This window comes from Mauremys mutica, chromosome 6, assembly GCF_020497125.1.
Source record: "Mauremys mutica isolate MM-2020 ecotype Southern chromosome 6, ASM2049712v1, whole genome shotgun sequence".
Classification (NCBI taxonomy): domain Eukaryota; kingdom Metazoa; phylum Chordata; order Testudines; family Geoemydidae; genus Mauremys; species Mauremys mutica.
In genome coordinates, this window is record NC_059077.1 from 39,310,088 (window position 1) to 39,337,065 (window position 26,978).

A 26,978-nucleotide genomic window follows, 5' to 3' on the forward strand; every position below is an offset into this window, starting at 1 on the left:
ACTTAACATATATTAATAATTCTTTTAAAAAATAGAAGTAAAATCCTTATGTAGCCAAAAGGGCAAAATATAATTCTAGATAAAAATCATCGATACTATTGTAAGATTCTAATATCTAAGGGTATGTCATCCTGTCTTATGAACCTACCCACTTTCACAAAATGTATCTAAGGACATTTCACAGAAGAAAACAAAAGGCATGGAGGATGAGGACAATCAAATCTGACAGATTACAGGGGTCGATCCTCGATGTTCTCTTCAGGCTGCTTGCACTGCTTAGGTCAGTCCCAAGATCAGCGTAGCAGAAAGGTAATTAAGAGCTACTCTTCTGCCCCCATCCTTGTTTCCTGCAGTAGAAATCCCCAGTTGTTGCAGGACCAGTATATATAACTTTACACTTCCTGCTCCTGGCCCTCCATACATAGGATGTCTGAGCGGGTTTGGCTAGATTATCTTGTGCTCTAGGAATTACAGGGCAATGGAATGTCCCACTGGTGGCCACTTCCACTACTAACAGCCCTGGGGGGTGTTGTAAATTGCACTAGGGGCTAAATTGGCCCTGTCCATCCTTGGGATTGGGAGAGTGGAAAAGTTGCTTCTGCTTTCCCAACTCTTGGGTTTTGCACTACGCGCACCTCAACCATATTTAAGGATCTGACCCATAGTGTAAGAGCTTGCAACTTTGATTTGTGTGAGTAGTTCTTATGCAAATAATTCAACTGATTTAAATACATTCAGAGAAAATGTAGCAATGAGAAGTTTCAGTTGAATTGCATTTTCTGAAATAAATTATGCAACAGCTAGTTAGAGTGGCAGGGCACAGAACTTCTCAGGATTCAGCCATAAAAATTTTTAATGTTCATACAGGGGAATTGCAGAATTGTTTCAAGACTCTTTTAAGAACTACCATGTATCATTCAAAGAGACAGCCATTGATCTCACTAAGGTGAAATTTCTACCTTCTTCAATCACTAGTTGCTTTTTGTTTGTTTGTTTGTTTGTTTTACTAGGACAAACTTTGAAACTTGTTAGATACTCTGTTTTTCAAAACAATATGGTATTTTAATCAGACTATGGCCCGTACTCAGAAAAACAAAACACAAATCTAAGCCTGACATCACTACGCATTTAACAAAACAATCCTTATCACTAACCTTAAAAAAAAAAGCCCTCTCATCTCTATTCCCCATCCATAGTTAAATATGACCAGCAGACTATAAACAGAACAGTTCAAAAAGAGGGATGGGAAGAGGAAGCACTTTCCACAAGACAAAAAAATTACCTATGACATACAAGTCAGCAGTAATTCACCATATATTTACTCATTCTACAGAATGTGAATTAGTGTAAATCACTGTATCTCCACCAATTATTTATTCCAATGAGTATGAAATTTTGGAGCAATTCATTATCTCTCTCCAGAGATTACTTACTCTAAAAAGCTGGTGATGTAGTCCCGGCTACAGGCTGACCAGGAGAAGGGGTTGGTGTTTGCTGTAATGTGAGCTGCCATAAGTTTTGCTGCTTCATGACCTTTGGTCCCACAAGAATTTCCAATTCCATCATGGTTCATACCAAAACTGTCCAAAACAGAAGAAAAATGTTTCCCATTACTTTCCTATGGTACCAGAAAAAATTTGGAACTGGAAGGCCACGCTCAGTTAGTGTAGGAGGACTGAAACAAGATATGTATGATTAATTCAGATTAAACTCTGTACACTCAGAATACTATGCAATTTTGCTGTTTCATACAAAGATATCAAAGTATTTTACTACATTGCGTAAGTCTCACAATAGGTCTGTGAGATAAACAAAAGGGACTCATACTTCAGTCCTTATTTGTGAGTTTGGCCCAACTAAGAACTACAGGTCAATACTCTGCTCTTGCACTTAGATCAGTAAACACAGACCCAGAGAGGCTGGGTGATATTGCCAAGATCACACAGTTAGTCAATGACAATCCAGAATAGAACTTAGGCCACCTTTTTCTTCGACACTACTAAATAACCTCTGCTCCCTATATTCATCCATTTATACAGTGGCGTTGATCCTCTGCTGTTCTAAGTCTGCTTTGTGGTGGTCCTCAAATGCAAAGCAGTCTTAAACTCAGCAGAAACAGCCTCCTCAGAATTCCACCCGTGAAGGAGAATCCTTGGGTGGTGCAAGGTCAGCAAAATGATTCATACATCACTCCCTTCTTAACATCCAACATAGTTCACATCAGGGCCGCCCAGAGGGGGGAAAGAGGGGCAATTTGCCCCAGGCCCCAGAGGGGCCCCCACGAGAGTTTTTCGGGACCCCTGGAGCGGGGTCCTTCACTCGCTCCGGGGGGCCCGGAAAACTCTTTTGGGGCCCAGACCCAGGAGCTTCTTCCGCTCCCGGTCTTTGCCGGCGGGGGGTTCTTCCACTCCGGGGCGGAAGGACCCCCCACTGGCGAATTACCGCCGAAGCGGGACCCGCCGCCGAAGTTCAGCTCGGTCTTCGGCGGTAATTCGGCGGCGGGGGGTCCCTTCCGTTCCGGGACCCACCGCCGAAGTGCCCCGAGGACCCGCGGTGGGGGCCCCCTGCCACCGAATTACCGCCGAAGACCAGGCTGCACTTCGGCGGTGGGTCCCGCTTTGGCGGTAATTCGGCGGCTCGGGGGGCCCCTGCCGCGGGTCTTCGGGGCACTTCAGCGGCGGGTCCCGGAACAGAAGGGCCCCCCGCCGCCGAAGACCCCAGGCCCCCGGAATCCTCTGGGCGGCCCTGGTTCACATGGTCACAGAAAAAGGGGTGTACCCAAGGATCCTTGGATATTGGAACAGCCCGTTGGAGCTGAAGGTGGCCAGCATAATGTAGGACAGCTAAATCATCACCAAACTAAAACTAAAAGCTAAATCCGTAAGAACTCTGCTTTAACAGACTACTTAAGAGCAAATGTTTAACTTTATACATAAAATTAACCTTTAAAATTAAATAACTACTGCATTACATATAACACGTTAGTGAAATATTCAGTTTGTCAGCACTATGATTGATATGACATAAATTAATCATAATAATTAAAGGTAACATACAAAAAGGTGCTCTATTTAATTAATTGTACAGTTTTTTAAAAAGCAGCTCCCCTGTCTGTCTTTGAGTGAGCTGGAGTCAGTTTGGGGTATGGCAAATTTTCTTAAATATTCATCTATCACAAAGGAATTTCTCTTTTCCATGCAAATGTCATTCAAGATCATGGGCTTGTTATATTCAGTTCTGAATCAAGTGACAAAAGATCATGATATCTCACAAGCCATTTGAAATAGCAGATTTCATTATTCATGGGAAGAGACAGAAAGATGGTTAGGGAAAGTGAAATATTCATAACTCTAAAATACAACCTTCCCACCCCTACTGTGAGAAAAAATTCAAAGCAAAATCAGAACATGTTAAACAAGTTATCTCTCAGACATGGTGCATTTATTCTCGCTTAGTTCTTAGTGGTAGCACTTTTTACATTTTTAAGCAAAAACAAAATTCTGAAAGAGGAAATTTTACTTTTATTTTCACTCTTTTTTTTAATGTAATGCTAATCCCAATCACTTCTCTCTGCTCTGCTCCTGAGTTATACAATCATTTAAGTATTGTGAAAATTCTATAATTCATCACAGTGTACATAAATGTAATTTATGCATGCAGTCTGAAGATTTTTTGTAATACTGTAAATTATGGTTACTCACCTGTATCTGGAATTCTTTGAGATGTTCTCTGTATAGTCACACCCATGGGATACAGTGACCGGGCAGCTCTGATGGTGGAAACTTTTGATAACATTGCCTGCTGGTGCACTCTTGTACGCCCTCCTGCTCTTTCCCTCAGTGTTCCTGAATGTTCTGACAGCAAGGTTATAAAAGGGGTATAGCACTCTGACCACCTTAGTTTCTTCTACCACTTCCCAAAAATCTGATACTGTAATTAGGACTTAGGAAAAGGTGAAGGTACATGGGGAGCGTGCATATGCTCCACATTACATCTCTACACAGTTTTGCTAAGTGGAGTCCTTCTAAGCTATACCACTGATGTTGCCTTGGCCTTCGTGGAATGAGACCTAATCCCTTCAGGAATAGGAACAGATGCCAATAAGCAGCCATCCTGTATGCACAGTCTAGCCCATTTTGATGTTTGAGAAGCAATTGCTTGATCTCTTTTGTTATTACCATAAGATATGAGTAAATCTGGAGATTTGCTGAATTGTTCCGTCCTATTAAGATAATACACTAAAGCCCCCTTAGCATCTAAACTTTGTAACGTATTTTCATCTGCATGTGCATGATGAAAAACTGGCAGGTTAATTGTCTGATTAATGTGAAAGTCAGTCACTACTTTAGGTAGGAACTCAGGATGGCGATTTAGCACAACCTTATCTTTACAGAATACAGTAAATGGCAGGTCAGCCATGAGGGTTTCACAGGGCACTCACTCTTCTTGCTGATGTTGTAGCTATGATGAAAGTTGTTTTAACTGAAAGATGAAATGAAGAACATTCTCCCATTGGCTAAAAGGGAGGCTTCATGAACTGCATAAGGACTATGTTAAGGTCTCATGTCAGTGGAGGGCCCTTGAATGGTGAATAGATATTAATTAGCCCTTTCATAAATCTTTCAACTGTCCCATGTGTGGATATAGATTTGTTTTCGATAAGTGAGTGATACACTGATATAGCTACTTATCAAACCTTAATTAATGCTTAATTAATCATTTTCTAGAGCTAAGAAAAACCTGCTGTATCCCTGTGAAACACATTTTAATAATTCTGATAGAATCCTATATCTCAAGTCATCAGGTGTAGGAAATATGAGTCTGTATGATAAACTTTTCCATTCTCCTGAGTCAACAGATCAGGAGTGAGAGGGAGAGATTGGAAAACTCCTTTGGATAGCTGAAGGTGGTCCGGGAGCCACAGTTGCCTCGGCCTATGATTACTTTGGCTCTGTCCTGTTTTATCTTCCTTATTACTCTCTAATTGTGGAAATGTAGGGAAGAAATATAGAAGACCTCATACACAATTTATCCCGAATGTGTGAGATGGTGTGATGCTATATGATTGAAATATGACCATATATATCATTAATATTGCCATTGTTAAACGTATTTAATGTAAGGTATCAATGGAAAAGTTACTATTTGCTAAATAAGAGTATCCTGTTTATATGCATGTATCATCTTTGTATCTGAAGTCATGAATATTGGCTATATATCTATATCTCAGATCAGTTTATTCCTGCGGTAACACCCACAAGCTAGTTTACATCCAGTCTAGCCAGCCCATTGTGAATGAACTATTCAAGTTTGATGGTCAATTAAGGATACATTACTCTAATAATGGGCCATAGAAGAAACTCATTCTGCCCAGATATCAGTTCCTGCGAATGCCTCGGCCTCCAAGGGGCCAATGGCTACCCCGTGAGTCATCAGGCCTTGTAAGGACATGTGACATGCTCATGTGACCCTGGACTCCATCTTGTGCCAGTAACTTTCCACAAATTGGACTGTGAGCTTTGGTTGAAACAGAAAATTTTCAGGCACATGGCTCGGTATAAAATACCCCTGGGACGATTCCGTTTTGCCTCTTTACTGCTCTGATTCTCTGGACTGTGGATTTACAACTAAAAGGAACATACTGAACTATGGAATGATAATCTCCCAATCTTTTGGAAGTTACTAGAGAAACTTTGCAAGCCAGCAGTCTATAACATCACCGCTACCAAACCTGATATAAGAACATCACAATTATTGTATGTATATGATCTATTAACCATTTTAACTCTCTTCTTCTTTTCTTTTATTAATCTTTAGTTTTTAATTACTAAAGGATTGGCGGCAAAGTGATTATTGGGTAAAATCTGAATTATATATTGACCTGGCTATGTGGCTGATCTCTTGAGATTAGAAGGACCCTATATATGATGAAACTGGTTTTCAATAACCACTCATCATAGAGTCGTGTCTGGGAGCTGAAATAAGGGCTGGAATGTCTAAGGAAACTGCATTTTTGACTTCTTGTTAATCAGTATGGTGGGGCAGAAGTTTACTTTTGTTACTGGCTTGGTATAATCTAATGATAGAATAACTACCAGTTTAGGGTGAGTCTGCCTTATTTTTCAACAGTTTGTCCTGAATCTGGTATTCTCAGCTGGGGCACAGTGACAGATGGATTGACTGTCTCTCCCTGCTCTTCAGCAACATCTGGGACACCTTTGTGTTTTCCTTTTGTCACAAAATGTCTACCTCTGGACAACCTCATGCACTGATGTTCTCTTGTATCACTGACAGTTTGAAAGACCATTCATGGAGTTCTGTTGTGTCCCTGCTCAGGTGGTTTGCAAGGCTGTTTTCTTTCACTATTAGGTGTAAAACTACAGGTAGGTCTTGTATTTAATTTACCATTCCCACAGAGACATTGCTTCCTTACACAGTTACGTGTAATGAACTCTTCCTCCTTGTTTATATAATGCATTGACATTGTATTGTCCATAAACACCTAAATTATCTTATGATGATGATAGGCAGACATGATTTCAGAGCTCAATGTATTGCTTTTAGCTGTAGCAGCCTGATGTGCAATTTCTTTTCCTGGAAAATCCATTGACCACAAACTGTCAATTTGTCTAAATGTCCTCCCCAACTTAGGTTGGAAACATCTGATGTGACTGTTGTTGATAAAGCTGGAGCATTGAAAGACATTCCCTTAATTTTTTGAAGGTTTTGAGGTTATGAGGCTCATTAAACTGAGAAAAAAAAATTATTCTTTGACATGTGAACAATAAGGCTATGGCTGGCTGAATCCTTATAATGACAGAAAGTGCCTGACTTTCTGAGAGACCAAATTCCCCCTGTGAAGGGGATCTTTTGAGTGGGTAGTATGATTGACTTCTCCCAATTTATCTTTCGTCCCAGCTTCTTGAATAGGGAGTGTGTGTAGGATATGACTCCTAATAGATTTTGTTCTGACAATGTTTTGATTAGCCAGTGATCTAGCATCTACATATATGTGAATCCCTTGGGTTTGTAAATGCATTAACACTGCCAAGAGGCATTTTGTAAAAACTCTGGGGCAGGAGAAAAGCCAAAAGGAAAGACTTTGAATTGAAAATGATCTTTCCCTACTAGGGAACAGAGATATTTGCAATCTGATTGCAATATATGCCCTTCAGGTTGAGAGCTCAAAACAATCTTGTGTTGAGAGGAAATGTTTTATATACATGCCAAATTCAACATGAAATCAGAACTTACTGATGAAGGAATTGAATTCTCTCAGGTCTAATGTAGGTCAAAGACCTCCATCCTTTTTTGGGATTAGGAAGTACCTTGAACAGAAACCCTTTCCTCCGAATTCCCTCAGCTCCACTTCTATTACCCCTGCCTGCACAAGACAGGGAACCTCCCATTTTAACAGGAGGTTCCCTCTGAATAGGGATGGTGTGAAGGTTGGGAGGAGAGAGGCAGTCAGATTGGATGGGGTATCTGCTGTTAATTATTTCTAATATCTATCTACCCATAATTATAGCACTCCGGTTGCAGAAACAACACAGGCACTCACCAAATGGGGCAGGTAAAGAATAGTCCAACTTTGGTTTGCAGGTCTGAGACCTTATGTCAAACCTGAGGATGAAGGCCCAGCACAGATGTTGACACTGAGATCTGTTTGTCTTTTACCTGAGGCTTTGCTGCCAATGTTATTCAGCAGGATGTTGTTGATGGTAGAGGCATCTCTGAGAAAATAAAGACTAGGAAGATGAAGATGCATACTGTTGTCACTGATACCTGACCACAGCTACCTAGTTCTTCTCCTAGGTTGCTGATATACTCACAAAGATCTGGGTGCAGATCTAATGACTGTCACTTCTTCAAGAACCTCATTTTACTGCTAAATACACCATTCCCTTTAAAGGGAAACTCCACTTTAGTGTTTCTCTCTGAAGGTAGTCCATATGATCTACTACATGAATGATTCCTGAGAGAGATGGCTTCTAGGAGAAACATCCAAGGAATCAAATGTTACTCTTAGACTGTGTTTTGCAACAATCATTAGACATGAGGGCATTGGCTAATTTTCTTGGAACCGCTGAGATTGATTTTGCAAATACCACCATCTTTTCCTAAAGACAGTATTGGTTGCATGCAATTACAGTCTGGTAATCTGACATTCTTACACCCAATGTTTCAGATTAAAATACTTTTTTCCCCTAAAATGTCCATTATCTTGCTTTCTTTATCAGAAGATGTAGACTACATCAAGCCACCCTAAGACCTGTGGGATGCAGCTTCAGCCAAATGCAAGTTAAGAACTGGATAACTGTGAAAAAAGAAGGAAAAACCCTCATGCGATAATTGGCAGCTACCTTTTTCAACACTGCCTGAACAGAAGTGGAAATGAACCATATTACTGCTTTTGCTGGCTGCCAGAGCCCATCTAAAACTGGCAGTGTAATTCTATCCTGGAATGGAGAGTCAAGAATGTTGAAGATGATGAGAAGTCTCCTCTACTATCACAGAGGGATTTTCAAAGTAGTTGCCATTCTCTTAACGACTTCAGGAAATAATACTGCACCCTCTGATGGAGAACACACAGTTGTAATCCCTACACTCTCACCTGAAGAGGTTTACTCTTCCCGTTCAGGGTTCATTTGTTGGTATTCTTCAGGCACCCGAAGCTCCTCTTCTTCCAAAAGTGTGTCTTTTGTCCAAGGGTAGGCCAAACTCTGCAGGTTGAGGACTGGAATCTACCAGGGTCTCCATAGGACTGATGGGAGGCCACTGGAAGCTTAAATAAGTGTTTAGACCTATATTGTTTCCGATGTTTTCTCTGTATTGCTTTTAACCTAAAATAAATGTTCTCTGCTTTGAAGAAGCTGTTTAGTTTCTTGTAACCACAGGCATACATTGCACATAGCCCTTGGATAGAAAGCAAATATCAGGTGCTGGACTTTAATCACAGTAAAGAAAAAGAGGGATGCAGCCTAAAAACTCAGTCAGAAGGAAGAGGGACCTGGATTCTGGCCCAGAGAGAGGTGATGTCTAGAGGCTTAAGACCTAAGGGTGCATTCCTTGAGCAGGCCGGGAGGGAGGGGAGTCAAAGGTGCAATTACCCCCAAAACTGTGACAGTCCCTTCTGCAGAAGTGTCTGCTGCTGCTTCTCTCTGGAAGTATCAAAGGCTGAAGCTAATCTATGTTCACTCATGGATCAGGAGATGTCCTGGAGGGCTTGGTTTCACAGCCTGATGCAGCAGTAGCGCTTGAAGTCTACTTTGCTACTCTTTCTGTGCTCTCAGATGAAAGTACTGCAGACTGAACACCCTGAGGGAGTGTCCCTTCTTTGTATGAGCATCTAAAGCTGGAAAGACTGCTGGGCAGGAGGCAAATTTCTTAAATACTCAGCGTCTTGAAATTCCAATCCATCATCAGATCCCAATAGCAGAACTAAAGTCTTAACGTCAAATAAATACTCAGAAAAATTTAAATAAATAATAAATAAAAATAAATAAAACCCAACACTAAAAGCTAAAATCTACCTTGCAAAAGTAATAGACATTATTCAAGCTAAAAATTTGGGCCAAAGGCCCAACTACAGTTCCTGATCCGGCACCTACGGCAGTTGAAAGGAACTGATGTGGCCAAACCATGCTCCCTTTTATAGCCTCAACTTCAGAATCTTCAAGAGCAGTGAGGGGAAGGGATGGGAGCACAAGAGTGCTCCAACAGGTACTGCTATCAAAAAGTTCCACTGTAGAATCAGCACCACTGGTGCATTTTATGGGGGAATATGCAGAGGACAGTAAAAGAAGAACAGATGTTTTCAAATTAGATACAGATTCAGGACAACTAAAGAGAATCTTTAATCTAATTCACTCTTTGTTCTTAAGCAATTTGGATTTAAAACACTCTCAACTCATTATTATTAACATCATTGTTTGTATTAAACAAGTTACACTTTGTTTTTCATAAACTTTGTATCGCATCATTCTTCACTGTAAAGTTTTAAAATACATTGTGCTTGTTCCAGTATTGTACAAACAGAATAATTAAAAATTTCAAAAATATAACATACTTTATACAACTGAGAAATACCATATTAACATTATTTAGGAAACTGAATTCTACTTAAGGACTAAGATGAAAAAAATCAAGGGATGACCAAAATCAAAATTATTATTATTATCATTTTAAAATGTAAATAGGACTCCAAATTATGTCTTTTCATAGTGACAATGAAAAATTTGCAAGGAGAGGGAGGGAGAAAAAGGGAGAAAACGAGGAATGCTTCATCAATAATCTGTTCCAATCAGAAAAAAGAGTGAGAACTTGCACAAAAACACCAGTACTGAGTACTAGGATTTCTTCTACCGTGTCAGCTCAGTCAACAAAACCTCTATGACCATATCTGGCAAGGTTGTTTATATCAGTGGTTCTCAACCTTTCCAGACTACTGTACCCCTTTCAGGAGTCTGATTTGTGTTGTGTACCCCAAGTTTCATCTCATGTTAAAACTACTTGCTTTCAAAATCAGACAAAAATACAAAAATGTCACAGCACACTATTCCTGAAAATTTGCTTACTTTCTCATTTTTATCATATAATTATAAAATAAATCAATTGGAATATAAATATTATACTTACATTTCAGTGTATAGTATATAGAGCAATATAAACAAGTCATTCTCTGAATGAAATGTTAGTTTGTACTGACTTAGTGCTTTTTTACGCAGCCTGTTGTAAAACTAGGCAAATACCTAGATGAGTTGATGTACCGCCTGGAAGACCTCTGCATACCCGCAGCTGTACGCATACCCCTGGTTGAGAACCACTAGTTTATACGTTATTTTTATGCCAACTAATAGAATAATTATTTGTAAACTGGTGTGATGTTATAAATGGTAATCTCTTTGAAGCAGGATCCATCTTCATTTTTTATTCGTTTTACAGCAATATATTATCAGCACTTGGTTTTTAGCATACTTTCCATATCATGATTTAGAGTAGATAGTGTCCTGCCCATTATATTTATGTAGAATTAATGACAGCTATCCATGTTAATTTGATGTAATACATGCCTCTTGGTCAACTTAACTTATACTCTTCACTGTATAACACAATAAAACCTTACACTCAAAATAAAATGCTTATGTAACATATTCATTACATTCAAACATAACACTCCATAATATTAATTTTCTTATAATTTATTTGTTGATGTCTTATGATCCAGAAGCAAATACCTACAAAGTCATTTCTGGTTTTCTACTTAGTAATATGTAATATTTGAAACTGAATATATCCTTTTGTCTGATATCCAACATTTTTACTACCCTCATGTATTTCCAGATTATACTATGAAGGTGCCAGTAATGGCTCCATTGTTAAGGCTAAGTTGAATTTTTCACTTCTGACATTATGAAGAGAAGAAAAATCTAATATGGTCTTAAAAATCATATTAATTTAATTTGTTACAACAAACATTGATATACATTAATCATAATTCTAGGGATGTTGCATGGTGTCACTTCAGAGAAGAGTTACGGTTGTTTGGGTGCCTTCACTCTGCATTTTCATGCCTTAATATATTTGGATTTATTTTAAGTTTTACCTTAACTGTGAATTTCCTGGGTTTGTAATGCATGTTTTGGGGCTAATTACAATATCTCTTAGACTGACGAAGTGAGTATTCACCCGCGAAAGCTTATGCTCCAATACGTCTGTTAGTCTGTAAGGAGCCACAGGACTCTTTGTTGCTTTTTACAGATCCAGACTAACACGGCTACCCTCTGATACAATATCTCTAATATTTTCCCTTAAATTACTATAGGTATTCTCAACTTCAACTCTCTTAACATAGTTTTTCTATGAAATTTCAAAGTAAATGAACACAAACATAGCTGAACAATGCAAAAAAACCCTGCCTGTGAACAAGTGAGAGAGACACACTCTGTCCCTGTCACTAGCTGTTGCTGCAACGAAATAAAAGTAATGTAATTTAAATGAAAATCCAGGATTATAACTGGAATGCAGGGTATTGTGTACCAAATATTTGTAACTTAACTTTCATGTGTTTAGGAAATACTGAACAGTTATTGTGATTTTTTTTTTAAAAAAAGCGGGTTTTTTTTTTTAAAAAGCGGGTTTTTAATTGCAGTGTAGCCATACCCAAAGAGGCAGCATAGGTAAGTAGACCATTTTTCTACCCCGAATATAGAGTGAAGAGGAGTCCCACAGCTTCAGCTAACACCCCAAGCACATCCTAGTGGTATTAGCTATTAGGTGACTATATATATAGTCACCTAACTGAGCATAATTCTGTGTTGTGCTACTTATGAAGCACTTTAAAATACAATCAAGTCTGATTCACTGAAAGAAATTATAGTCAGCTCAGAAACATAAATTTTGCAACAGGGCAATGGCAAACTCATTCACATCTTAATTACCTAGGGCAAAATTATCCTCCCAGATCTGCATTGTGGATAACTAGCCTGCACATATCTCACAAGTGGAACACCTAGTAAAGTCAGTGAAGGTGCTGCACAAGGGAGTGTGAATATGCAATAGTAATCATCAGCAATGTGGGTCAGAGAAGTAAGCTTTGCCTTTAATCACGAAGCAAACTTCTGTGCTTAGATTTCCTTTGGAAATACGAAACCGGCATTCATGTTGCCCTGAATGTTACTGTAACCTTTCTTTCCACCTCCATTTATTCAATTCTACTTATGCTTTTGTTAAAATCTGTGAAATGTTACTGCATTCCCTTTCCTTGAATATTTTAATGTAAGACTAATGATTGTAGTATCTTATCATTCTAAAGTTTAAACTATATTTTCCACATATCACAAGATATTAATCTTATTTCACATCACAGAAACCAGAATTGTTTTTCTAGCCTCATGTTTATGACATTTAAGTCTATTTGGACAATTAATCATTAAAGCTAAAGTCCCAATGAAGTTTTTTTTTAGTTAACATAAGTTGTGAGTTTTTACAAATACAATATAACATAAGGTAGACACAAGATATAATAAAGGGAATACCATTTCTTGAACTCCAAAAGAAATATAGAAATGAATATATTGTTATTTAATGATTGTTTATATGATTTTTCCAGTTAATTCAGTGCCTCTTTAAGGTGAAATGATTATTCTATATGCAACAGGGCAAGAAACTATTGCTTGGGCTAAGTGGAACACTGGAATTCCAGTGGAGACTGTCTTAAAATGGCCTTATGGACTCTCATTCGTTGGGCTGACCTTAGGGGCCAATTGTCTCTTAGCGGAGTTTCTCTTTCACATATGGATTGTGTAAACCATCACATACTGCTGAGCCAGTGATTCTGGTAACAGAACTTCAAATATCACCCATAGGTTTGATATGGTCTTTCAGCCCTCCCGTGATAGAAGACATGCTCTTTCATTCATAATTAGGTGCCAACCCATCCATCATGGACTGCAAGGGACAGGTTTATTGGAGACCCAAGTGCCAGTTGGTGGTAGTTGGTGCTAGATGTGGTTTGGGATGTGATATACATGCCCCTATTCTTTTAGGTTGGAGTCTTCTATGCCATTTGTAACTCCATTCCCCTGTCATTATTTGAACATGCCTCCAATCAGCTTAAATTAACTGCTTTTTTTTTTTTTGCAGTTTTTACACTTTCCTTGGATGAGAAATGGATTTCCATAATTTAGTGCACTCTAGGGAACCTCTCAGTACCAGAGTTAAGGACCCATCATGCAGCTGGGATTAGGAGGAACAGGAATATAGTCCCACTGCTTCTGAAGAATTGATGACAACTTGCTAAAATTCAGGAAAATGTCTCTAGGAGGACTGTTAGGGACAATGGATCAGCATTGCTAGCCCATCAAACGATATGTCTACAGTGCAATTAAACACACACGGCTGGCCTCTGCCAATTGACTCGGGCTCCTGGGGCTTGGGCTAAGGGGTTGTTTAATTGTGTTGTAGACATTCCAGCTCGGGCTGCAGCCTGTGCTCTGGGACCCTCCCACCGTACAGAGTCATAGAGCCCGGGCTCCAGACCAAGCCCAAATGTCTACACCACAGTAAACCATCCCTTAGCCTGAGCCCCACGAGCCCAAGTCAGCAGCGGGTTTTTAATTGCAGTGTAGCCATACCCAAAGAGGCAGCATAGGTAAGTAGACCATTTTTCTACCCCGAATATAGAGTGAAGAGGAGTCCCACAGCTTCAGCTAACACCCCAAGCACATCCTAGTGGTATTAGCTATTTCAGAACTGGGTGTGCATTAGCTGTTTTAAGTTCCATCTCCAAGAAACTCATCAATACATGTTCTCTCTCTCTCTCATTCCCTCCTTGCCCTCAGCAAGATGTGGCTGCTGATATCCCACCTCCCTCTCCACCCACTCAAACCTCACTTTTTCCACATCTATCCAGCTGTTTTCTTTTCCCTATTCTCTGACTTGGATACCTGGCTATCTTCTCTGATACTAACCTAGCACCCTTATCCTTGGGGTTGCCAAATTCCACATTAATAATCTAGTTTATCTGCCTCTCATTTCCTCTCCTTCACTTTCTCCAGCTCTCGACCAATCGGTCCATCAATTACCTTAACTGTTCTTTTGATCTTGTCTTCACTCAACATTTCTGTCTTCTTATCTTGTCTTCCAAACTTTGATTCCCTGTTCTCTGTTTACCACCTTATTTCCTTTAAAATGACTCGTTCTCTCTCTCCTCCAATCATTCACTCCCTTCCCAGCTCAGGTAGACATACATATGCCAGCTCTGATCCAGCAAGCACACTAAAACAGCAGTGCAGCCACAGCAGGTAGGGCTGGCCTTCTGAGTTCATTTCTAGGGTCTCAGACAGACTTGTACTTGAGCAACTGGCCCAAGCCACCACCCATACCACCAAGGCCACATTCCTATTTTTAGCAAGCTAGCTACTCCTGGGGGAATTCTGCGCCCCTGCAGGGATGCATAATTCATAGCTTCCGCAGATTTCTTAGCTCCCCCACAGAAAAATGGGGGAGCAAAGAAATCTGTGGGAATACACACCCCTTCCCTGGCAGCCCAGGCATGACTTTTGGGAGCAGCTGGCAGCAGAGAGCAAATCACCGCAGGGGGAGGAGGGGAAGGGGGGTAGGCTGGGTGTGCATCTAAGGAGAGATGTTAAGGGGGTGGGGCTGGGCACGTGTCTGCCTGTGAACAAGTGAGAGAGACTCACTCTGTCCCTGTCACTTGCTGTTGCTGCATTCCAAGCTTGGAGGTGCAGGGCTGTGTGAAACAGACTCTGTCCCTGAGGCAGAGCAGAAATGTAACAACTAAGCAGGCAGGCTGCTAACCTATTGTTAGTTAATAGATCCCATTCTTAGTCAACTAAGGCTCCTTTATCTTGCCAGAGTGGTGTAAAGGAGCCTTATTGCAAATGACAGTAAGGGAATCATCAGCTAGGAAGGTCTTTGTGCTTTCTCGCTTTTTTCCTGTGCCAGAGAAGCACAATGGGGTTAGATTACAGCTCAGGATCTATTTTACTTATCCATTTAAAAAAAAATGCAGGACAATGATTAGCAAAACTGTACGACTTTCGTGTGTGAAAGTCTGAGCAATTTAAAGCGACATTCTACTTTACAGAACACCAAACAACGAAATAAAAGTAATGTAATTTAAATGAAAATCCAGGATTATAACTGGAATGCAGGGTATTGTGTACCAAATATTTGTAACTTAACTTTCATGTGTTTAGGAAATACTGAACAGTTATTGTGATTTTTTTTCTGTATGGTAGTTTAAAGAAATTACCAAAATAAGTGAAACTGGTGTGATTATATTGTATTATTTTGACAAATAAAATGTGCATAATTTTGCAAAATTTTGCATTTTTGGTGCAGAATTTTGGATTTTTTGGAGCAGAATTCCCCCAGAGGTAATGCTAGCTCAATCGCAACTAGTGCATCTACATCCACCAGAGCTGGGAATTATACCGCCTCGCTGCAGTGTAGATGTATCTTTTGTGACCTCATCTCCATCAATCCACTGATTTTCTGCTACTCTCAGCTCCCTCCTATATTCCCTTCTGCTGATTCCATAGTCTTCCTTTAATCCCAACGTATCTTACACACTTGTTTCTTTTCTTTTTCCCAGTAATCCCATATTCTCACTCTCTTCTCATATCCATTTCCTCCACTTCTGCTCCTGAACTACTGAAAGACTTCGTATAAAATCTAGAAACCATCCAAATATCTTCCACTACACATTCATCTTGTCTTCCTTCTGCTCCATTATCATTCTCACTCTATGTCAATGATTCCCCAATCTACCTCTCTACACCAGACCTTTCCTCTTCTGTACAGTCTCACATCTCTGTCTTTACAACATCTGACATTAGATGTCCAACAGGCAACTCAAATTCAACATGACAAATACTGAATTTTGCTTCCCTTGTGATGAAAGGGAGGGACATGTTAGCCATGCTATATTTATGTTACTCGGGAAAGAAAAACAAATCCCTTCCAATCTCCGTGTAGTCTATGTCCATAGTAAAGAATCTATGTTTGGCTTTCAGGATTCCAGAATTATCAACACAGGGGTGTTTCCAATGGGGTTTGGTAGGAACTGGTGCTAGGCTCACACTATTCAACATTTTCATCAATCATCTGGAAGTAAATATAAAATCATGGGTGATAATTTGCAGATAACACAAAGATTGGTGGAGTGATAAATAATGATCAAGACAGGACAGTCATACAGAGCAATCTGTATTGCTTGGTAAACTGGGCCCATTAAAACAAAATGCATTTTATTACAGTGAAATGGAAACTTAGACATTTAGGAACAAGAAACGCAGGTCATATCTACGTAACAGAGGACTGTATCCTGGAAAGCAGCAATTCTGAAAAAGTGGAGAGGGTGCACAAAAATTATTAGAGGGTTGGAAAAAATGCATTACAGTGAGAAACTTAAAGAGCTCTGTTTAGTTTATCAAACAGAAGATTGAGAGGTGACATTGATTACAGTGTACAAGTACCTTCATGGGGAGAAAATACCAGATACTAAAGGAATCTTTAATCTAGCAGAGATAAGCATAGCAAGGACAATGGCTAGAAACTGAAACCAGAAAAATTCAAATTAGAAATTAGGCACATACTTTCAGGGACATCCCTACCTATTCCAGGGCCCTATGCAGCCCCCCCCTGGGGGGGGCGACAGGCCTCTGCGGGGGTAGGGGAGGCTGGCTTGGGAGGGGCCAGGTGCCTGCATTCCCACCGCCGGTGAGTGCAGGCCCGGCCCTGCTGCAGTCCTCAGGGGTGGGAAGAGGCGGGGCTCGGGCAGAGCAGGGGCGGAGCGAGGCAGAACAGGGCAAGGGCTTTGGGGAAGGGGTGGAGTGGGGGCGGGGCTGGGACAGAGTGAGGTGGGAAGAGGTGGGGCAGGGGCTGGTGCAGTACGCAGCTGTGCAGGGCACCAGGAAATTTGGTGCCCCAAGTTTTCTGGTGCCCTACGCAGCTGCGTGCTTTGCATATGGGTAAGGACAGCCCTGCATACTTTTAACAGTAAGGGTGATTAACTACTGGAACAACTACCAAGGGTGGTAGTGGATTTTCCATCTCTTGATGTCTTCAGATCAAGACTGAATATCCTTCTGGAAGATATGCTTTAGCAAACCACGAGTTATTGGACTCAGTACAGGGAGCAATATATGGGTGAAATTTAATGGCCTATAATATGCAGGATGTCAGATTAGAAGATCTACTGGTCCCTTCTCACCATAAACTCTATGAATCTATGAAACCTGTTGAGTCATACTTCTTTCAATGATATCTTAGAAGTCATATTTCAGAGAAAGTATGTACAAGTCAGCAAAATATGTACAGTTACATTACAATTTCCATATAAACACAGCAATTTATTTGCTACTCTCTCATCTCCTCAGTTCCACAGTTTTCACAACTTCTGTATGCCATGGCTACTATATAACTAATAAAAACATGGTATTTCAGAGTGAATTCTTTCCTTTTTAATTTAATTCAGTTTTTTGTGTATATTATGTACTCAGTCTAGACATGTCGCTTAAATATAGTTATATGCTTCAATTTTCCATTTAATAAGGAAGCCAGTTCCCAATTTCCCATGTAGTTATGAATAGTAAAGTGATCATCATGGCACAATCAAAGAAAACCGTTAAGAATGTTCTTTGATATAGTTAGCTTACTCATGCATGCAAGTACCCTCAAGTACACTCAGTACCAAGCTCTATCCAGTTTGAATATAAGGAGAAATAGGTGGAGAGGAAATTTTCACTTTCTTATAATTTAGTCACAAAACTTTTTGGGTTGAAGGTAGGATGATGGCTAGATGGCTCAAAATATTAGAACAGATGCCACTAACTACTGTTTATAGACCAACTTTTTTCTCCATACATTCCTTCTGGACTTCACTGTAACTAGCTTTTACAACCAAGGGCAAGCTGTGCTGCATTGTGCAGTCACTCCATGCATTAAACAGCGATTCTCAAATGTGGCCACTGTGGCCGCATGTGGCCATCAGGGACTTTTCTTGTGGCCACAGCCTCCAGGGCTTAATTTGTCCCCAGGCTTGCCAGGGCTGAGTAAGTCTGCTGTGAAAAGTGATACTTGTATGTTTGTTAATATCACTTTTCACAATAGACATACTAGCTAGCAATAAATAAATTGCAATGATTTGGAGGTGTATATGTGCATATTTATTTGTTTTTCCTAAAGCTAATTAAGTATTTTAGGGAAAAGTGTGAGACCAGCCACCAGTAAGAGTTGGTGGCCGCACTCTGAGGCCACCAAAACATTTGTCATGAGAACCCGTGCGTCAGAAAACAGGGGAAAATGAAATTGGTGTCCACACACTTCTCAACACAAAGTTTGACAAACTCGGTCCATACTGGAGTATGAGGTGGGAACCTCCAGTAAGGGTCAATTCAGAGTTTTTTAAAAGAGACATTAAGTATAAAGAAAGGAGACAGTGCCAAAAATGTATGAGTATGGGTAGTAGCAAAGAAAAAAAGATGCTGTGACCACAGGACATGCAGGATGGCTGCATTATTGTTCCCAGATTCTAATCCATACCCAAACCATATGCAGAAATCACTGTCATCACACCAGCGTCTCACACCACCATAGATATGAATGATTTACCATTTAAATTTACACTTATGTAAATAACCTCTCTAAAACCTATATCCTCATGATTTAACAGCACTACAATACATGTATCACCTGAAGATCTTTTCCTATGTGAATAGAGTACACTAAGTTCACAGTAGGGTTGTATATAATTATAAAAGATGTTAATGAGCAAAAGCAGCAAAGAATCCTGTGGCACCTTATAGACTAACAGACGTTTTGGAGCATGAGCTTTCGTGGGTGAATACCCACTTCGTCGGAAGCAAGATTCTTTGCTGCTTTTACAGATCCAGACTAACACGGCTACCCCTCTGTTAATGAGCAAGAATTCCAGGGCTTTTAGTGAATCATAGAAGTTATTCCCTCATGAGTGGAAATATATTTTCCTTTACTCTATCACTTATGTAAATAATTACAGAAAGAGAAGGAAAGATATAAAGAGAGAATGAACTACATGTGTTTTAAATTAGTTTTTCTTACTTTTGATTCAATTTTGAACAATTGTTTTTTGGATTTGTAAAAAATGATCTATCTCAGTGTAAATGCCTGTAAAAATCAGCCTTTTTTTCCACAGATAAAATAAATGAGGTAATACTTGCCTAACAATTATCTTGCATGATAGGTGGGCTGGAATAAGTATGTACTTCCAATTGTTGATTCTGTACAGTAGATTGATAGTTTCCATTTTAGTCTGTACGGGAACTTTTAGCTGTTGCATCAGTTAATGACTGGAAAAACATGTCATCCATAACTCAGCATTGGTCAACCCATGTAAACAAGGAAGGAGACCTGATGAATCATAACAGGAGGTGCCTAGTTATTTTATATTCATCAGAGGTTACTGGTGATGCTTGTTTTTGAATGCAGACCTGAAACATTCCAAGATCAATCTTTAATCAAATGTTATTGTTGTCCCAAAACATCATGTTCTTTCAAAATGATATATGGGTGCTTTGAAAGTGCAAGTGATGTTATGACTATTGTGCATACTTCATGGTTAGTTCATTACTACAGCTGTACCAACAGCAAAAATAAAAATATTGTTTTAATCATAAAAACATAAGAATGGTCACACCGGGTCAGACCAATGGTCCATCTAGCCCAATATCCTGTCTTTCAGCAGTGGCCAGTGCCAGATGCTTCAGAGGGAATGAACAGAACACGATAATTAATGAGTGATCCAATCACTGTCATCTAGTCTCAGCTTCTGGCAGTCAGAGAGTTAGGGACACCAGATCATGGGGTTGCATCCCTGACCATTTTGGGTAATAACCATTGATGGACCTAGCGTCCATGAACTTATCTGATTATTTTTTGAACCCAGTGTGATAGACCCAGGCCAGTTGGGTACAGCAGAATAGCAGAAGGCAGATATACTGGCCACTGGATTAACTGGATCATATCCCCAGTCACTCATCTCTTTTCCAAACTGAACAGTCCACATCTTCTAAACCTCTCCTCATATGGAAGCTGTTCAATACCTCTAATCATTTTTGTTGCCTTCTCTGCACCTTTTTCAATTCTAATATATCTTTTTTGAGATGGGGTGACCAGAATTGCACACAGTATTCAAGGTGTGGTGTACCATGGATTTATATAGTGGCATTATGATATTTTCTGTCTTATTATCAATCCCTTTCTGAATGGCTCCAAAAATTGTTAGCTTTTTTGACTGCCACAGCACATTGAGTGGATGTTTTCAGACAGCTATCAACAATGACTCCAAGATCTCTTTCTTGAGTGGCAACAGCTAATTTAGACTCTATCATTTTATATAAATAGTTGGGATTATGTTTTCCAGTGTGCATTACTTAGTTTTCTGTTCCCTGACTGACCAGAGCAGGGGCTGCTCCAGGCTAATGAGAACACCTGACTCTAATTAACCTGTAAAGAGTCAGGTGAGGCCATTCAGTTAATGTGACCACCTGACTCTAATTAAGGCTCTGCTGATACTATAAAAAGGGCTCACTCCAGTCAGGCAGGGGAGTCAGGGAGCCAGGGGAGAGGAAGTGCAGCTGAAGGGCTGGTTACTGAAGACACCCTCAAACCATCGTTAAAGGAGCCCTAAGGTAAGAGTGAAGAAGGGAGAAGCAGGAGAGCTGTGGGGAAGTGGCCCAGGGAAATGTAGCAACTCTGGCAGTGAAAGGTTGGCTGCCAACTGCTACCATTAGGGTCCCTGGGCTGGAACCCGGAGTAGAGGGTGGGCCCAGGTTCCCCCCAACCCACCACTACAGGAACATCTCCTGGAAGGGGAAGTCAGGTCCCTGTCAGGATAGGAGGCTGAACAGAGACTGTGGGAGTTCTCTCACCAATCTCCTTGCAGGCCTATGTTGAAAAGGGCTCAGTAGACTGTAACTCTGGCCCTAGAGAGAGAAGGGCTATGTGGAGGGTCACAGTGAGCCACTGAGGCTAGCATAAACCACCTAGAAGCGCAGGACACACGGGAGCAAGGTCAGAGCTCTGCCACACCAGTTATACTTTTGGCCTTCACATCCCTAGGCAGAGTTACACAGGTTGACTCTGTATTGTGTGAAGAAGTACTTCCTTATGTTTGTTTTAAATATGATGCCTATTAATTTCATTGGGGACCCCTGGTTGTTGGATTATATGAAGGGGTAAATAACACTTCCTTATTCACTTTTTCCACATAATTCATGATTTTATAAACCTCTATCATATCCCCAGTCACTCATCTCTTTTCCAAACTGAACAGTCCACATCTTCTAAACCTCTCCTCATATGGAAGCTGTTCAATACCTCTAATCATTTTTGTTGCCTTCTCTGCACCTTTTTCAATTCTAATATATCTTTTTTGAGATGGGGTGACCAGAATTGCACACAGTATTCAAGGTGTGGTGTACCAGGGATTTATATAGTGGCATTATGATATTTTCTGTCTTATTATCAATCCCTTTCTGAATGGCTTCAAAAATGTTAGCTTTTTTGACTGCCACAGCACATTGAGTGGATGTTTTCAGACAATGACTCCAAGATCTCTTTCTTGAGTGGCAACAGCTAATTTAGACTCTATCATTTTATATAAATAGTTGGGATTATGTTTTCCAGTGTGCATTACTTTGCATTTATCAACACTGAATTTCATCTGCCATTTTGTTACCCAGATACACAGTTTAGTGACTTTGTAACTCTTCAGTCAGCTTTAGGCTCAACTATTTTGAGTAATTTTGTGTCAGCTACCAAATTTGCCATCTCACTGTTCACCTCTTTTTCCAGAACATTTATGAATATATTGAACAGCACTGGTCCCAGTACAGATCAAATTGGAGTTAATTATGATTTTAAAAAACCAAAATAATATGAGAAATAATAATCTTTACCTTTTAACTGCTTTTGATCCACTAAGAAAGGTAGACAAAGGAAAGAGGGGGGAAAAAAGACAATACCAAAACCAAATCTTAAAAATATATATATGAAACAAGGTAGGCAATTTATGAGCCCAGCATCAGAATCACATTAAATTGGGATCTGAAGTAGAAGGGTAAGCAATACAGACTTAATTCTAAAGTAGAAGTTCTTGATAAAATACACCAAATAAAATGTATCACCACTCATCATGGATAATGTTATCTACAGCAACCACAGGCACTAGAGGAGAGATGGTACAGCCAAAACATAAGAGATCGTGATCGTAATGATTACATTGTTATTTCAAAGGTGGTATAATCAAATTTATTATACATATTTTTAAACTCACTCACTTGTGACCAATCTCATGTGCAATTGTAAAAGCTGAACCTAGGCCAATGTCTTCATTAATGCTGCAGCTCCTTTCAGGCTCACACATTCCAGCCACGGAGGCCAAGCCTGAATAAACAGAAGGAGACACAAAGGGTCATGCCAAGGTGTTCAAGTCTTAAAAGCCCTAGTTATAAATGGCTGGATTCTTTTTAATAACCTCCACACACAGAAGGAGCAGTTGGCAAAAGGTTAACTTTCTAGTCATTTTCAAAATCACTGGAGGGAATTTCTCTTTGCCGGCTAGACATTAATATTTTTTGAACTACAGTCAGTGCTGGAAAATGTCTAGACTAGGGGTTAGATTTATAAATTTTACTTCTGGTAACTTGGGACCACCTAGTAACTTGAGCCAGGAGAGAGAATTCAAGAAAGCATTTCTATTTTAACATTCTTGAGGCTGCAGAAAGTAAAATGTATCCACATTATTTTTCTAAAGAGATCTGTTTAAGCTTAGTGGGTTCCTAAAAACATACAAGAAACTTTTTTAGCTACAAAAAGCCCCCAGGGGTACCTTTTTTTTGTATAAAAATAAAACCGAATGCATCAAAAAGGAAAGGAGACGTTAATAAAAAACATTCACTTAAACATGGAAGGCTTTTCCATTTATCATTGTATTATAAGTGCTTTTAAAAGATTCCTTAACAGGAAGAAAGCTACTGGCACTTACAGAATATAGCTCTGCTGTGTCATACACACTCTTCAGCATTAGAACATCACATAAAATATATACTATGGCAGAACTACTTTGCTGTCACTGGTGATGGAATCTAACCAGCAGCCTTACCTAAGATATTCTTTCCTGTGGTCTTTTATCTGGAAGAAGCATTAACAGCCTCTCCAAGGGAATCACCTGCCCTGCGAAATACAGTACTCCAAAACAGTGACTGGAAAAATAATTACTTTGCCATGGAAGGCAAGTTGTTACCTTTTATGAGAAAATGGTGCTAAATTATGCCCTTCTGCCTAAAATAAGTAGGAATGAGATGACTAGTAACCACTGGAAAGAGAGGATGAGGTGACTGGGGAGAAAGGATTAGTGATGAGAGAATTAAGAAAAATATTTAACAAATTTTTGCAGTCTATCTGTTGCCAGTCTAATAATGTTCCACCTGCCTAAAATTCTCTGTTCTAATTGGAAGAGGTATTCTTTACTTCCTGAATTTGAATGTAGTGTACCAAGCACTTTTATGACTGTCATGTTCCCCCACTGAGGTGGCCACAGTTCAAGTGTGTGTAAAGAGATCCCTATATGTTCAGTGTATAGAACTTGGTCCAGCAACCCTTACTCACAGGAATAATGGCCTGAGGCTCAGGCTAATGATTTGTAATTCTGTACAGTGCTTTTATGTTTGCAACAAACAGTGGAGGCCAAATCCAGAACCCAGACCTGGCCCAAGAAGCTGAGCCAGGTGCTCAGCAGATGTGTAAGAGAGGGAGGAGAAATCCTCCACTGAAGCCACATAGCGGCTGCACAGCCACTTTAGGTATGTCTACACTGCAATAAAATACCCACAGCTGGCCCATGTCAGCTGACCCAGGTTCACTGGGCTGTAAATTGCGGTGTAGACATTTGGGCTCAGGCTGGAGCCTGGGTTCTGGATCCCTCCCCTCTCACAGAGTCTCAGAGCTTGGGCTCCTACCCAAGCCCGAACATCTACACTGCAATTTTTCAGCCCCACAGCCTGAGCCCTTTGAACCCAAGTCAGCTAACATGGGCCAGACACAGCCATAGGTGGTTTATTGCAGTACAGAGATAACCTTGATGCAAGCTGCTTTTTCTACATAGCTCCTTGCATAGCTCCTTATGCCAGAGATTGGAAGGGAAGAACTAGAAGATCTGTCTAGCGGAAGATCTGTCTAGCGGAAGATCTTCTAGCCCCATTTCTCCCCAGGGCACCCAGGGTTCCTCCTACTCGTTGTGCTGCTGTCTATGGGGACTTCATATATATGCTCCCATTAAGCATGTGCTTCACTCTAACTTCTTGAGGTCAATGGCACTTAAGCATTTCTTAAGTGTTTTGTTGACTCAGAGCCATAGAGGATATTGTCCCTACTCCCACTCCAGTTCCCACAATGCAAAGAAATGGCCATAGTTCTGTTGTCAAGATTCCCATTGCAGAAAAGGAGGAGGGGGGTTGTAATTGACTCTTTATGAACAAAAGCATCAATTTAAAATTTGTTCACTCTCTATTTAGTAAAGTATGCAGCCAAGTCTGGCCTCCATTGTGCTGGTTTCAAGTGGAACAGAATTTGGCTCTATGCTGAAGTCTTATAAAATGAGGATTAGTGCACCAATAGTCAAATACATTAAATATGAGTATAAACTAAGAAATGTTTTTCACTAAATGTTTCTTGTGATATTTTCCCCTTTTGAACACTTGCAGTGGCAATTCTGTGACATTAGTACGTCTTCGCAGTTTTGACATCTCTGTGCTGGCTTTAATTTAGAAATATGTAGTCTGAAGGCATTTATGTTATACTAAAATACATTATGCATATGGATTATGTTTACAGTGGGCCAGATTCCAATATCCTTTACTCACATTGACTACAGCTTAACTACACAAGTTGCCCTAGTGACTTCATTAGGACCACTTGTATAGTAAGTTACTATTCAACATGAGTTAAGGTTATCAGAATATGGTTCAGTGAAGACAATAATGGAGAAAACAGAAAAAAAATACCATGGTTGACTCTGATCAGTGGAAGACCTACAAAATAATTACACACAAAATCAATAAGCCGAACTAGTCTGCAGCTCAGAATTGGAGTGCTGATAGTTAATTACAAGGAAGAAGCTAATGGAATGATTTAAGGTTGAAAAAGTGATTTGTTAGGTACATATTAGACTTAGTCCAGGCACGAAAGTCTCTTTAATAATAATTTCTGTCTTTAAAACTGCAATATTTATGATATATAACACACACCTTTGTGGTGACAAATTTAGGGATGGCAAGGACAATATCTCTCCACCCTGTCCATAATATTGACAAATGTGCTTTCCACTGTCAAGGCACCAAGGAGTTCCAATATTGTTTTAATTTACATTGTTGTATTATTTTCCACAATGCTTTATAGAAGAAGCAGTCTTGATGTTGCACCTCGACTCACACAGTATGGCAACAATTTAAACCACAAAGTCTGTTTCCTGGGGCTGGGTCTTTTTTTTCCCTTCCTCTCCCGTTTGTATTTTTGAAATATATAATGGAAATAGATTATATGGAAATAAGCAGTAAGTTTTCTGCTTTAATTACTGCTTGGTAAGTTTGAATCATCTAGTAGGTTTTATCAGCATTACAGATGCCAGAAAAGAAACGCCCAACAGCAATTCACATAATTTAATCTTCTAGTGATCTAACAAAACCTATACCCACATAAGTTACATTTTACTGTTTATATGTGTATATTTGAGAAGGCTCACTAGCAGAAGAGGTCAAAACTAAACAATGATCAATAATCAGAATAATGCAAACAAACAACAAATACAAGCTGAAGTTCCACTTTGTAAACTTACCCAGTGTTCCACAGGGCTTGTTTTTATAAGTGCAGATATCGTATCTGTTGAGGAGAAAAACAATCAGACACAACTTATAAGAGGGTCATATCTGTGAGATATTTTGCATATTTATCACATTTCTATATTGTAGGTCAAGTTGTCAGACCACAATCAGTGTAATTATGTGCAGCCAACTAGTGACGGCATTTTCTACACTCTGGTGTAAACCACAGGCTGCAGTATGCTCACAGTTTTTGGCCTCAGGCCAGTGGGACACCTGCCAGTAAGAAAAAAACAGTTAAAGTGGATCTTTGTAATCACCGGCTCCATAAAACAGTCTACCATGCTGTTATGAAGTTACAGCTGCATGCCTGCAGACTGCTACTCCTTCAAGAGGCTACTAGCAACGTTTATATTTCTAAATCTGCTGAAACATTTTCTTATGGTGGACATGGCATATTTTACAACATTGAACAGCTTTCATTTTAATTGCTACCGTTCTCTCTGATTTTCATTACGAAGTGTAAGTGTTTACTATTAAACCAAAATTATCAAAACTCAGGCAAATAAGAATCAGGTTTCTCCTTTTGTTATC

At 39.8% G+C, this 26,978-nt stretch overlaps 1 protein-coding gene across 1 annotated transcript in view; it reads right to left on the minus strand.

The window, feature by feature from the left end:
- Nucleotides 1-26,978, minus strand: part of ADAMTS6 (ADAM metallopeptidase with thrombospondin type 1 motif 6) — a 291,647-nt gene that overhangs the window by 147,427 nt on the left and 117,242 nt on the right. The window contains exons 7-9 of the mRNA XM_045022085.1: nucleotides 26,402-26,445; nucleotides 22,848-22,953; nucleotides 1,434-1,580 (exon numbers count right to left, since the gene is read on the minus strand). Coding sequence (XP_044878020.1) covers nucleotides 1,434-1,580; nucleotides 22,848-22,953; nucleotides 26,402-26,445 — 297 coding nt within the window. The remainder of the gene's footprint in view (nucleotides 1-1,433; nucleotides 1,581-22,847; nucleotides 22,954-26,401; nucleotides 26,446-26,978) is intronic.